We start from the raw sequence: 13398 nt of genomic DNA on the forward strand, positions 1-13398 counted from the left end.
CCTTCCTAAAACAGAAATCCTAAGAATTCTGTTTTATCAGGGCAGTGGTGGCGCCGGCCTTTAATCCCAGCACTCGGGAGGCAGAGGCAGACAGATCTCTCTGACTTTGAGAACAGCCTGGTGGTAGACAGAATGGGTTCCAGAACAGCTAGGGCTAGCCTGGTCTACAGAATGAGTTTCAGGAGAGTCAGGGCTACACAGAGAAACCCTGTCTCTACCCGGAGAAGGAAAAAAAAATACTGTTTTACTGAGCACATTTATACCATTACAATATAAACCATAAACACACAAAAATTTACTTGATGATTTAAAAAGTAAGCTCTGCCGTGTTGATAAGTAAATATGATTTAATTTTATTTTTAAGATAACCATGGTGTAACCCAGGTTTCTCTAAAATAAACAATCCTGCCTCAGCACCCAAGTGCCTCTGTGCCAAGTGTCCACAGAGGCCAGGAGGGGGCATCGAATCACCTGGAACTGGAGTTACAGATGGTTGGACCCTCACCCTCAGAGAGAAGAGTCAGTGCTCTTAACTGTTGAGCCTTCTCTCAAGCACCCACTCTGACCCTATTTGTACCCATTCCCACTTGTCCCCTTCCTTTTCTGAAATAATACTCCCCCACTTTAGGTCACAGTTTGGGGCGGGTTGCGGGAGGCTAGAAAGATAGCTCAGCAGTTACCACCTGATGTTCGTGGAGGGGATTCAAGTGCCTTTGCCAGCATCCACATCAGGTAGCTCGCTACCACCTGTAACTCCAGGATCACTTCTTCCAGGGCACTGTACTGGTTTCCACATAGCCACATGCAAGGGTGTGTGTGTGTGTGTGTGTGTGTGTGTGTGTACATAAATGATAAAAATAAACCCTTTTAAGGTCTATATTCTATTCTGCATATGAGAAAAAAGTATATTTGGCTGTCTGAGATTGGCTTGCTTCAGGTAACATGATCTCCAGTCCCATACTTTTTCTCGTAAATTATCTCATTTCATTCTTTTTAATGGCTGAATATTGTTCCATACCATAAATATAGATATGATGTTATCTTTATCTGTTCATCTGCTACTGATTCCTTAAGTTCAGTGTTGTGAATAGTGTTCCAAAAAACGTAGTTGTACAGGTACCCCTGTCATATGCTAACTTGGATTCCTTAGGAACTATACCTAAAAGTGACATATCTAGGAGTTTGGGTTGGTGATTGAATGTTTGTTTGTTTTAAATTTGTGTTCTGTGTGTGAGAAAGTTCAGGCAGCAGCCTGCTATAGCAGACACATGTAGACCAGAGGCAACCTTCAGGAGTCAGTTCTCTCTTTCTATTTTGGTGAGGCAGGACCTCTCTGGTTACAGGAGCTTACAGACAATTCTGTCTGTATCGCCCATCTCCCAGTAGAAGTGCTGAGATCGCAGGTGCTTGCCACTGCGCATTCTGGGGTTCCGATTCAGGTTATCAGGCTCTCACATGTAATGGTGGTGCCAGTTTATGTTTGCACAGTGTCTTAGTAATGGTTTGTATTGCTACAAAGAGAAACAATGACCACAGCAACTGTTATAAAGGACAACATCTAATTGGGGCTTGGCTTACAGTTTCAGAAGTTTAGTCCATTATCATTTTGACAGGAAGCATCACAGCATCTAGGCAGACGTGGTGCTTGAGAAGGAGCTGAGCATCTTGATATGCGGGATATAAGTTTGTCGTAGACAGCCTTGTTTGGTTTTTTTTTTTTTTTGGTCTTTTTAAAATAATTTTATGGTGGGGGAGAGAGCTGAACTCCCAGAAGTGCAGACACTCCTGAGATCTCAGGAGAAACTGCCACTTCTGCTCACATTCCTGGCCCAAGAGGAAACTGCATAGTGCCTCTGGTTGCAGGAATATAGAAGCAGTAAGTGACAGGAACTTGCTGGTTTCTGCCTGTGCCCGAAATTGAACTGAACCAGTCCCACAGCTCCTTGCACATAAATCCTGTTGGGGAGAGAGCTAGACCCTCAGAAATGCAGACAATCCTGAGAACTCAGAGGAGACAACGACTTTCTGCCCACATTCCTAACCCAAGAGGAAGTCACCTAGTACTATCTGTGCCCTCTGTACACAGGGACCTAGGAGCAGTCAGGGGCAAGACTCTTTGGGTTTCTGCCTGTGCCAAGAGTTGAAAGCCGGTCTCCAGGAGGTCTACATACCTGAGAGAAGAACTCTCTGTTCCTGGATCTAGCTGAAAGAATACAGGTCTACAGGAGTGCTGACACACAGCCCTAAAGGAGAGTGAAGCCACTGTCACAAGACATCAAGACAAGCTAACACCAGAGACAACCTGATGGTGAGAGGCAAGAACAGGAACCTAAGCAACAGAAACCAAAACTACTTGGCAGTTCTCCTACCAAAGCAAATACTGGATAACCAAACACACCAAAAAAAGCAATATTTAGATTTAAAATCACATTTTATGATGATGATGGAGGACTTTAAGAAGGACATAAATAACTCCCTTAAAGAAATACAGGACAACACAGGTAAACAAGTAGAAGCCCTTAAAGAAGAAACACAAAAATACCTTAAAGAATTACAGTGGGCTGGAGAGATGGCTCAGCAGTTAAGAGCACTGACTGCTCTTCCAGAGGTCGTGAGTTCAATTCCCAGCAACCACATGGTGGCTCACAACCATCTGTAATGAGATCTGATGACCTCTTCTGTTGTGTCTGAAGACAGCTACAGTGTACTCACATAAATTAAATAAATCTTTTTAAAAAAAAAAAGAATTACAGGAAAACACAAACCAAAATTGAACAAAACCATTCAGGATTTAAAAATTGAAATAGAAACAATAAAGAAAGCACAGAGGGAGACAACCCTGGAGATAGAAAACCTAGAGAAGAGATCAGGAGTCATAGATGCAAGCATCACCAACAGAATACAAGAGATAGAGGGGAGAATCTCAGGGGCAGAAGATACAATAGAAAACATCAACACATCAGTCAAAGATAATGTAAAACACAAAAAGCTCCTAGCCCAAAAAATCCATGAAATCCAGGACACAATGAGAATATCAAACCTAAGGATAATAGGTATAGAAGAGAGTGAAGACTCCCAACTTAAAGAGCCAGTAAATATCTTCAGCAAGAAAACTTCCCTAACCTAAAGAAAGAGATGCCCATAAACATACAAGAAGTCTACAGAACTCCAAATAGATTGGACCAAAAAAGAAATTCTTCCTGTCATATAATAGTCTAAACACCAAAGCACAAAACAAAGAAAGAATATTAAAAGCAGTAAGGGGAAAAGGTCAAGTAACATATAAAGGCAGACCTATCAGAATCGCACCAGACTTCTCACCAGAGACTATGGAAGCCAGAAGATCCTAGACAGATGTCATACAGACCCTAAGAGAACACAAATGCCAGCTCAGGCTACTATATCCAGCAAAACTCTCAATTAACATAGATGGAGAAACCAAGACATTCCATAACGAAACCAAATTTACATAATATCTTTCTACAAATACAGCCCTACAAAGAATAATAGTCAGAAAACTCCAACACAAGGAGGAAAACTACATCCTAGAAAAAGTAGAAAGTAATCTCCTTGCAAAAAAAAAAAAAAAAAAAAAAGAAGAGAGACACACAAACATAATTCCACCTCTAACAACAAAAATAACAGGAGGCAACAATCACTATTCCTTAATATCTCTTAACATCAATGTACTAAATTCCTCAATAAAAAGACTAGGACTAACAGACTGGGTATGGAAAGAGGACCAGGCTTTTTGTTGCATACAGGAAACACACCTCAGAGACAAAGACAGACACTACCTCAGAGTAAAAGGCTGGAAAACAAGTTTCCAAGCAAATGGCCCAAAGAAACAAGCTGGAGTAGCCATTCTAATATAGAATGAAATCGACTTTCAACCAAAAGTTATTAAAAAAGATAAGGAAGGGGTTTGGGGATTTAGCTCAGCGGTAGAGCGCTTGCCTAGCGAGCTCAAGGCCCTGGGTTCGGTCCCCAGCTCTGAAAAAAAAAGAAAAAAAAGATAAGGAAGGACACTTCATATTTATCAAAGGAAAAACCCACCAAGATGAACTCTCAATCCTAAATATCTATGCTCCAAATGCAAGGGCACGTACATTCATAAAAGAAACCTTACTAAGTTCAAATCACACATTCAGCCCACACAATAATAGTAGTAGATTTCAGCACTCCACTCTCATCAATGGACAGATCATGGAAAGAGAAATTAAACAGAGACATAGAGAAACTAACAGAAGTTATGAACCAAATGGACTTAACAGATATTTAGAGAACATTTCATCCTAAAACAAAAGAATATACCTTCTTCTCAGCTCCTCGTGGTACCTTCTCCAAAATTAACCATATAATCGGTCACAAAACAGGCCTCGACAGATACAAGAAGATAAAAATGATCCCATGCATCCTATCCGATTACCACAGACTAAGGCTGGTCTTCAATAACAACAAAAACAACAGAAAGCCCACATATACATGGAAGTTGAACAACGTTCTACTCAATGATAACTTGGTCAAGGAAAAAAGAAAGAAATTAAAGACGTTTTAGAATTTAATGAAAATGAAGGGACAACATACCCAAACTTATGAAATAGAATGAAAGCGGTGCTATGAAGAAAATTCATAGCCCTGAGTGCCTTCAAAAAGAAGAAGGTGAGAGCATACATTAGCAGCTTGACAGCACGCCTAAAAGATCTAGAACAAGAAGAAACAAATACACCCAAGAGGAGTAGAAGGCAGGAAATAATCAAACTCGGGGCTGAAATCAACCAAGTAGAAACAAAAAAGGATTGAACAAAGACTCAAGAAAACCAGGGGTTGGTTCTTTGAGAAAATCAACAAGATAGACAAACCCTTAGCCAGACTAACCAGAGATCACAGAGAGTGTGTCCAAATTAACAAAATCAGAAATGAAAAGGGATACATAACAACAGAATCTGAGGAAATTAAAAAAAATCATCAGATCCTACTACAAAAGCCTATATTCAACAAAACTGGAAAATCTGGAGGAAATGGACAATTTTCTAGACAAATACCAGGTACCAAAGTTAAACCAGGATCAGATAAACCATCTAAACAACCCCATAACTCCTAAAGAAATAGAAACAGTTATTAAAAGTCTCCCAACCAAAAAGAGCCTAGGACCAGATGGACTTAGTGCAGAATTCTATCAGACCTTCATAGAAGACCTCATACCAATACTGTCCAAACTATTCCACAAAATAGAAACAGACAGAGCACTACCTAATTCCTTCTATGAAGCCACAATTACTCTTATACCTAAACCACGCAAAGACCCAACAAGAAAGAGAACTTCAGACCAATTTCCCTTATGAATATTGACGCAAAAATACTCAATTAAATTCTTGCAAACCGAATCCAAGAACACGTCAAAATGATCATCATGATCAAGTAGGCTTCATGCCAGGGATGCAGGATGGTTCAATATACAGAAATCCATCAATATAATCCACTATATAAACAAACTCAAAGGAAAAAAAAACATAATCATTTCATTAGATGCTGAGAAAGCATTTGACAAAATTCAACACCCCTTTATGATAAAAGTTCTGGAAAGATCAGGAATTCAAGGCCCATACCTAAACATAGTATAAACAATACACAGCAAACCAGTAGCTAACATCAAACTAAATGGAGAGAAACTTGAAGCAATCCCACTAAAATCAGGGACTAGACAAGGCTGCCCACTCTCTCCCTACTTATTAAATATACTACTTGAAGTCCTAGCCAGAGCAATCAGACAACAAAAGGAGGTCAAAGAGATACAAATTGGAAAGGAAGTGGTCAAAACATCACTATTTGCAGATGATATGATAGTATACTTACGTGACTCCAAAAGTTCCACCAGAGAACTACTAAACCTGATAAACAACTTCAGCAAAGTGGCTGGATATAAAATTAACTCGAACAAATCAGTAGCCTTCCTCTACTCAAAGGATAAACAGGCTGAAAAAGAAATTAGGGAATGACACTCTTCACAGTAGTCCCAAATAACATAAAATACCTTGGTGTGGCTCTAACCAAGCACCTGAAAGATCTGTATGACAAGAACCTCAAGTCTCTGAAGAGAGAAATTGAAGAAGATCTCAGAAGATGGAAAGACTTCCCATGCTCGTGGATTGGCGGGATTAATATAGTAAAAATGGCCGTTTTGCCAAAAGCAATCTACAGATTCAATACAATCCCCATCAAAATCCCAACTCAATTCTTCATAGAGTTAGAAAGAGCAATTTGCAAATTCATTTGGAATAGCAAAAAACCCAGGATAGTGAAAACTATCCTTAACAATAAAAGAACTTCTAGGGGAAACATCATCCCTGACCTCAAGCAGTATTACAGAGCAATAGTGACAAAAAAAAAAAAAACTGTATGGTATTGGTACAGAGACAGGCAGGTAGATCAGTGGAATAGAATTGAAGACCCAGAAATGAACCCATACAGCTATGGTCACTTGATCTTTGACAAAGGAGCTAAAACCATCAAATGGAAGAAAGATAGCATTTTCAATAAATGGTGCTGGTTCAACTGGAGATCAGCATGTAGAAGAATGCAAATCGATCCATTCTTATCACCTTGTACAAAACTTAAGTGCAAATGGATCAAGGACCTCCACATCAAACCAGATACACTCAAACTAATAGGAAAAAAAGTAGGGAAGAGTCTCGAACACATGGGCACTGGAGAAAATTTCCTGAACAAAACACCCAGGGCTTATGCTTTAAGATCAAGAATCAACAAATGGGGCTTCATAAAACTGCAAAGCTTCTGTAAGACAAAGGACACCGTCATTAGGACAAAATGGCAACCAACAGATTGGGAAAAGATCTTTACCAGTCCTACATCTGATAGAGGGCTAATATCCAAAATATACAAAGAACTCAAGAAATTAGACTTCAGAGAGTCAAATAACCCTATTAAAAATGGAGTACAGAGCTAAACAAAACATTCTTGGCTGAGAAGCACCTAAAAAATGTTCAACATCCTTAGTCATCAGGGAAATGTGAATCAAAACAACCCTGAGATTCCACCTCACAGCAGTCAGAATGGCTAAGATCAAAAACTCAGGTGATAGCAGATGTTGGTGAGGATGTGGAGAAAGAGGAACACTCCTCCATTGTTGGTGGGATAGCAGACTAGTACAACCATTCTGGAAATTAGTCTGGAGGTTCCTCAGAAAATTGAACATGGTACTACCTGAGGAACCAGCTCTACCTCTCCTGGGCATATACCCAAAAGATGCTCCAACATACAACAAAGACACGTGCTCCACTATGTTCATAGCAGCCTTATTTATAATAGCCTGAAGCTGGAAAGAACCCAGATGTCCTTCAACAGAGGAACGGATTCAAAAAATGTGGTCCAGCTACACAATGGAATACTACTCAGCTATCAAAAACAATGACTTCATGAAATTCATAAGCAAATGGAATGAACTAGAAAAATCTCATCCTGAGTGAGGTAACCCAATCACAGAAAAACACACTTGGTATACACTCACTGATAAGTGGATATTAGCCCAAAAGCTCGAATTACCCAAGATGCAATCCACAGACCACATGAAGCTCAAGAAGAAGGATGACCAAAGTGCAGATGCTTCGCTACTTCTTAAAAGGGTGAACAGAAATATTCATAGGAGGGGATATGGAGGCAAAGTTTGGAGCAGAGACTGAAGGAACAGCCATTCATAACCTGCCCCACATGTGGCTCATATATATACAGCCACCAAAACTAGATATGATTGATGAAGCTAAGAAGTGCATGCTGACAGGAACTGGATATAGATGTTTCCTGAGAGACACAGTCAGAACATGTCAAATACCGAGGCGAATGTAACAGCAAACCATTGAACTGAGAATGGGACACATGTTGGAGGAATTAGAGAAAGGATTGAAAGAGCTGAAGGGGTTTGCAACCCCATAAGAACAACAATGCCAACCAACCAGAGCTCCCAGGGACTAAAAACCACTACTCAAAGACTACACATGGACTGACCCCATGACTTCAGCTGCATATGTAGCAGAGGATGGCCTTGTTAGGCACCAGTGGAAGGAGAAGACCTTGGTCCTACCAAGGTTGAACCCCCCCAGTATAGGGGAATGTCAGGTGGGGAGTGGGGGGTGGATGGAGAGGGGAACACCCTTACAGAAGAAGGGGAGAGGCATGGGATAGGGGGCTTATGTCCGGGAAACCAGGAAAGGGAATAACATTTGAAATGTAAATAAAAAAATATCCAATAAAAGGGGGAAAAAAGAAAAAAATTATGGGTTGGGGATTTAGCTCAGTGGTAGAGCGCTTGCTAAGCGCTTGGCCCTGGGTTCGGTCCTCAGCTCTGGAGGAAAAAAGAAAAAAAGAAAAAATTATTTTTCTTGGATATTTTATGTATTTACATTTCAAATCTTATCCCCTTTCCTATACCCCCTCTCCCATCCCCTCCTTCTATGAGGTTTTGTCTCTTTTTTTTAAGTAGTCACAGATGTTTCTGGAATCCCTTTCATTACCTTCTACAGTGCTGGTTCTGTGGTTGTGAATCATTTAAGTGCACTTGTCCTGCAAGGTCTTTACGGCTCTGTTAGAATGAGCAGATGACATTGCTGGGTCTAGTCATCTCGGCTGGCAGTCACCTGCTCTAGGGATTGTATTCCAGCCACGCCCTTCTGGTTAGTAGGGTCTCTCTGGTTAGTGTTGGCATTGTGCTGAGTTTGTTTTTGTAAACGAGATAACCTGTCACTCCTGGTTCAGCTCAAATACATTACTCATCTGAAGCTTCTTCTTCTCAAGCTGTCGCTCTATGGTGACACTTTTTCTCTTGTTATTAACAATTATTCCATTTCTTCCCTAACTAGACCCTTGCAAAGTATGGACCATGCTATGCCCTTCAGTGGAATACAGGATTATTCTAAAACTAAGGGGATGTGTCCTCACGTTCTGTTCTTTAGAGATTTTTCAACGTTGATGTCTGTGTCTGCAATGGTTTTCAAAACACATAAAGGCATTACGAGATGAGGATGTAGCTCAGTGGTAGCGTTCATGCTCAGGGCCCTGAATTCAGTCCCCACAATGCACTCACCAAACACAGGTGGAGAAAAATAGGCACTATTTGGGCTGCACAGATGACCGCCTTTGCCCTGAAAGCTGCCAAGCGTTTTCAGTACTACATCTGCGTGCATTTATGACACAACAGAAGAGAGCCAGCTGCACAGATCAGTGAAGGGCACGCAACAGGGGAAGACCAGTGGCAAGCTCTCTAAACAATGACCAAAAGCAGGTTCGCGAACGGAAGCTTTGCAATGGCGTGAAGTACCGTGCATGCCACAGTCAAAGGAGGCTGTGCGGTCAGAGGCCAGAACCATGCGGATCTGCTGTTAGGTTCAGCCAAGCTTGAGCCTTGTTGGTTTCTGGCATTGTTTGTATTAGTCGAGTTCATTTCTCCATTGTCTGTTTACCTGGCTTTTATGACTGGCTAGGAGCTTCAAGACACGGTTCATGTGCCGTTTTGGTTTTGTGCACATAAGAAACAGAATACAGCTATCTGAACCAGTCCCAGTGTGAGCAAATATGGGGGACACACAAGCCTAGAGATTTACCAGCAATAGTCTTTATATTCTTATACAGTAGAATCCTGCTGGGAGAGGGGTTCCTGCTGCACGGGTGGGTTTCAACTGCTCTGTCATGAAAGCATTATCAAGGGTAATTCTGAGATGACAGGCATCATATTAGCTAGTGCTCTTGACAATGCTCTTCACACAGTGTTATTATAATGTGCATGTTCTTACATAACGTGTATTACGTATATATGTCTTTACATAATGTGTACTATAACAATACTCATTAATGTTCTATTAAAGAGCTTCCCTGTAGTGTTTCCGTATACGAATGTATCCTATTTCTGTCGGGTTCATACTCTTGAATAAGCTATTTTACCCTCTCTTTCTCCCTCTCCCTAGTTCCCCTGAACTTTCTACAGTGTTTCTCTACTGGTTCCAGATTATCTTTAAGTTCTAGCCTCTACAGATGGGAGAAACCATGTGATAATGTGATAATTCTTTGTCTGTATCTGACTTATTTTTGCTTAACAAGAAAACTTCAGTTCCATCCATTTTCTGGCAGTTTCTCTCTGGCCAAATAAACCCTGATAACTCTCTCTCTCTCTCTCTCTCTCTCTCTCTCTCTCTCTCTCTCTCTCTCTCTCTTTCTCTTTTATCTAGTCATCCGTCCCCTGTTGACAGGCACCTGAGACGCTGCTGTAGCCTGCTTGTGTTAACAATGCTGAGATCACTAAGAGCACGCTCTCTTCTGAATACCAACTTCATTCCCTGTGGGTATACAGCTTGTATTCGCACGGCTGAGTCATATAGCAGTTCCTTGCAGTCTGTTTTTTAGGGACCTCGTTTGGCACAGGTTACACGTGTTTACACCCCCACCGACAATGTACAAGGGTAACTTGCCCCAATTCTGAGTGACATGAAATGAAATCACCGTGTAGCCTTGGGTTGTATTTTCCTGCTGGCTAAGGATGAAGGGTTAATGACTTAGAAGCACCAGCTGGACTGAGAGACTCTGGGCAGGAAAGTGGATTGGCGCTATGGAAGCTCCTGATCAGGAGACCCACACAAACACGCCAGGAGCTACCACTTCCTAATCATGGGGGAAACAACCTTCAGATGGACTGGGCTCTTCTGTCCCCAAAGTTCTATAAAACCCCAAGGTCCTGAGTCCACATGTACATGGTCCCTATTCCCGTGGAGAGACCATCACTCTTCACTGTGCTGAGAAAAGAACAAAGGACTCCCATGGAAGGCCAGTTTATTCTCTTTATTTCTGTGGCAACTCAGTCAACCCCTATCTAAGAAAGGGTGTTTAGCATCCCCCATATTTATCCATTAGCTGTCTGAGAAGTGTTGGCTCGGGTCATTTGCATTACTTACTCTCGTGATAACTTATTTATTTATTTATTTATTTATTTATTTAATATAAGCACACTGTCACTGTCTTGTGGTTGCTGGGAATTGAACTCAGGACCTCTGGAAGAACAGTCAGTGCTCAAAACACTGAGCCATCTCTCTAGCCCTCCTGATAACTTTTTTGAGTTCCTTACACATCCTGGATATAATCTTTTGATTATACTTGGCTGACAAAGATAATATGTATTTGAAAAGCTCTATCATAGGGGTCTGGAGAGATGGCTCAGTGGTTAATAGCACTTGTTCTTGCAGAGGACCCAGGACCAATTCCCAGCACCTATATGCTGGATCCAGTCTTCTTCTGGCCTTGAAGCTACCAGGCATGCATGTGGTAGACATACAGACATACAGACAAAACAGCCATATACATAAAATAAAAGTACATAATTTTTTAATTTTTAAATCAATTACAGGACTCAATGAGAATAGCTTTTTTTAACCTGGGCACAGTGATTCATGCTTATACTAACACTCAGGAGGCTGAGGCAAGTGGATCTCTGTGAGTTCGAGTCCAGCCTGGTCTACATAGTAAGTTCCAGGACATCTAGGGATACATAGTGAGACCCTGTCTTGAAAACAACAACAGAATAGTTTTCTTTCTCATAAAAAGTATCAGTTTTGGGGTTGAGAATTTAGCTCAGTGGTAGAGCGCTTGCCTAGCAAGCACAAGGCACTGGGTTCGGTCCCCAGCTCCAAAAAAAAAAAAAGAAAAGAAAAGAAAAGAAAACGTATCAGTTTTTCTGGACACATACCTCAATGCGAGAGTGCTTATACAGCTAAGCTTAGCAAGTCTAGTAACACTGGCTTAGATATCCACCAACCTCTCCCTGATTGCAGGTCGACTTGGCTTCCTAACAGATGATTATTTGCTAAAACTATATCTGGGCGTGTAGACACGAATGGAGACATTGTAAAACCTCTTTGCTGTTTATTTGCAGCCGGTGAGAGATCCATCTGGGCTCTCCAAACAAAACAAAACCTTGGCAGGTTGTTCCCAACCCACAAAAGAACAATAGGAACGATTCTGACAAGCTCACTGGGTCCTGTTTAAAAGCCCAGGCAGCTGCTGACCCTCCGTACATCTCTCTCTGCGCAGAGAGAAAATGCTCTTGCAGAGACCGTCCTGGCTCTGGCTGTACCTTAGAATCAGTGTCGTTTTGGGTGTCCTTCTGGGACGTGAACCCAGCATCCCTGAGCAGCATGGGAAAAACAGCTGCTATCAGCTTAACAGACTTTACTGCAGCTTCCACGAAGCAGAGATGTACTGCCACGCCCAGAGAGGACACCTAGCCAACACTTGGAACCCAAAGCTACAGGACTTCCTACAGAACTCTCCCCAAAAGGAAACAGTGTGGTGGGTTGGGATAAACCTAAAGCTGCCAAGAAAGCAGCCAGGGATAACCCAGACAGGTAGGGCTCTGGTGTTGAGTGTTGGGGTAAAAACTTCCTTGTGCCTTGTTCTAGGGTGAAAGAAAGTTATCTTTGGGCTCTCTGCTTTTTTTTTTTTTTCAAATTACATTTTAAGGTATTGTTTTTTGTCTTTTAACCCTTTTGAGATTTATTTATTTTATGTATGAGTGCTTTATCTGCATGTACACCTGCCTGCCAGAAGAGGGCATCAGATTCATTACAGATGGCTGTGAGCCTCCATGTGGTTTCTGGGAATTGAACTCTGGAAGAGCAGCCAGTGCTCTTAACCGCTGAGCCATCTCTCCAGCCCCCTTTCTGCTTTTATAATCAGGAAAAGCGTTAGCCTGAGCATCCTCTCTCTCTCTCTCTCTCTCTCTCTCTCTCTCTCTCTCTCTCTCTCTCTCTCTCTCTCTGTAGGCTTTCCACCTTTGTGCCTCAGCCAACATTTGTCTCCATAGCAACAGCAATGCACTCACCACCCCAACCCCTCCACCCCCACCCCCACCTCCACCCCCGAAACGGGGTTTCCTAGAACGTGCTTTGTAGACCATGTTCCAGGTCTTGAACTCACAGAGATCTGCCTGCCTGTGCCTCCCGAGTGCTGGGATTAAAGGTGTGAGCCACCTCTGACCCGGGGCAATGGGCTTTTCGTCGGAGCCTTTCTAAAACTTACTTCATGTGTGTAACAGTCAACAGTCTTCCTGTGTGGTGTTATTTCGCTTTATTTCATTGGAGTAGTTGGGATTTTTGTTCAGTTTTGTTTTGTATGTGAGACAGTTTTGCTTTATATAATGCAAGGTGTTCTGAAATTTGGTATTCAGCCTAGACTAGTCTCAAACTCTCAATCCCCCTGTCTCAGCCTCTGAGTGTTGGCTTTCCAGGTATACAAACAGCTGGTGTTATATAAGATTCTAAAGAGGAAAAAAAAAAACTTTTACTGTGACTTTCTTTGTTACTTTTGCCTCCAGATTTCCTAAACAGAAGCCAGGAGAGAAAT

At 41.7% G+C, this 13398-nt stretch overlaps 1 protein-coding gene across 2 annotated transcripts in view; it reads left to right on the forward strand.

Moving 5' to 3' along the window:
• The first annotated feature begins 11383 nt into the window (after window positions 1-11383).
• Window positions 11384-13398, forward strand: part of Pkd1l3 (polycystin 1 like 3, transient receptor potential channel interacting) — a 65068-nt gene continuing 63053 nt past the window's right edge. For both annotated transcript variants that reach the window (XM_039098288.2, XM_039098289.2), the window contains exon 1: window positions 11384-12419. In XM_039098288.2, the coding sequence (XP_038954216.1) occupies window positions 12095-12419 (325 nt within the window). In that variant the 5' untranslated portion in view covers window positions 11384-12094. The remainder of the gene's footprint in view (window positions 12420-13398) is intronic.

This window comes from Rattus norvegicus, chromosome 19 (assembly GCF_036323735.1).
Source record: "Rattus norvegicus strain BN/NHsdMcwi chromosome 19, GRCr8, whole genome shotgun sequence".
In the NCBI taxonomy this organism is placed as follows: domain Eukaryota; kingdom Metazoa; phylum Chordata; class Mammalia; order Rodentia; family Muridae; genus Rattus; species Rattus norvegicus.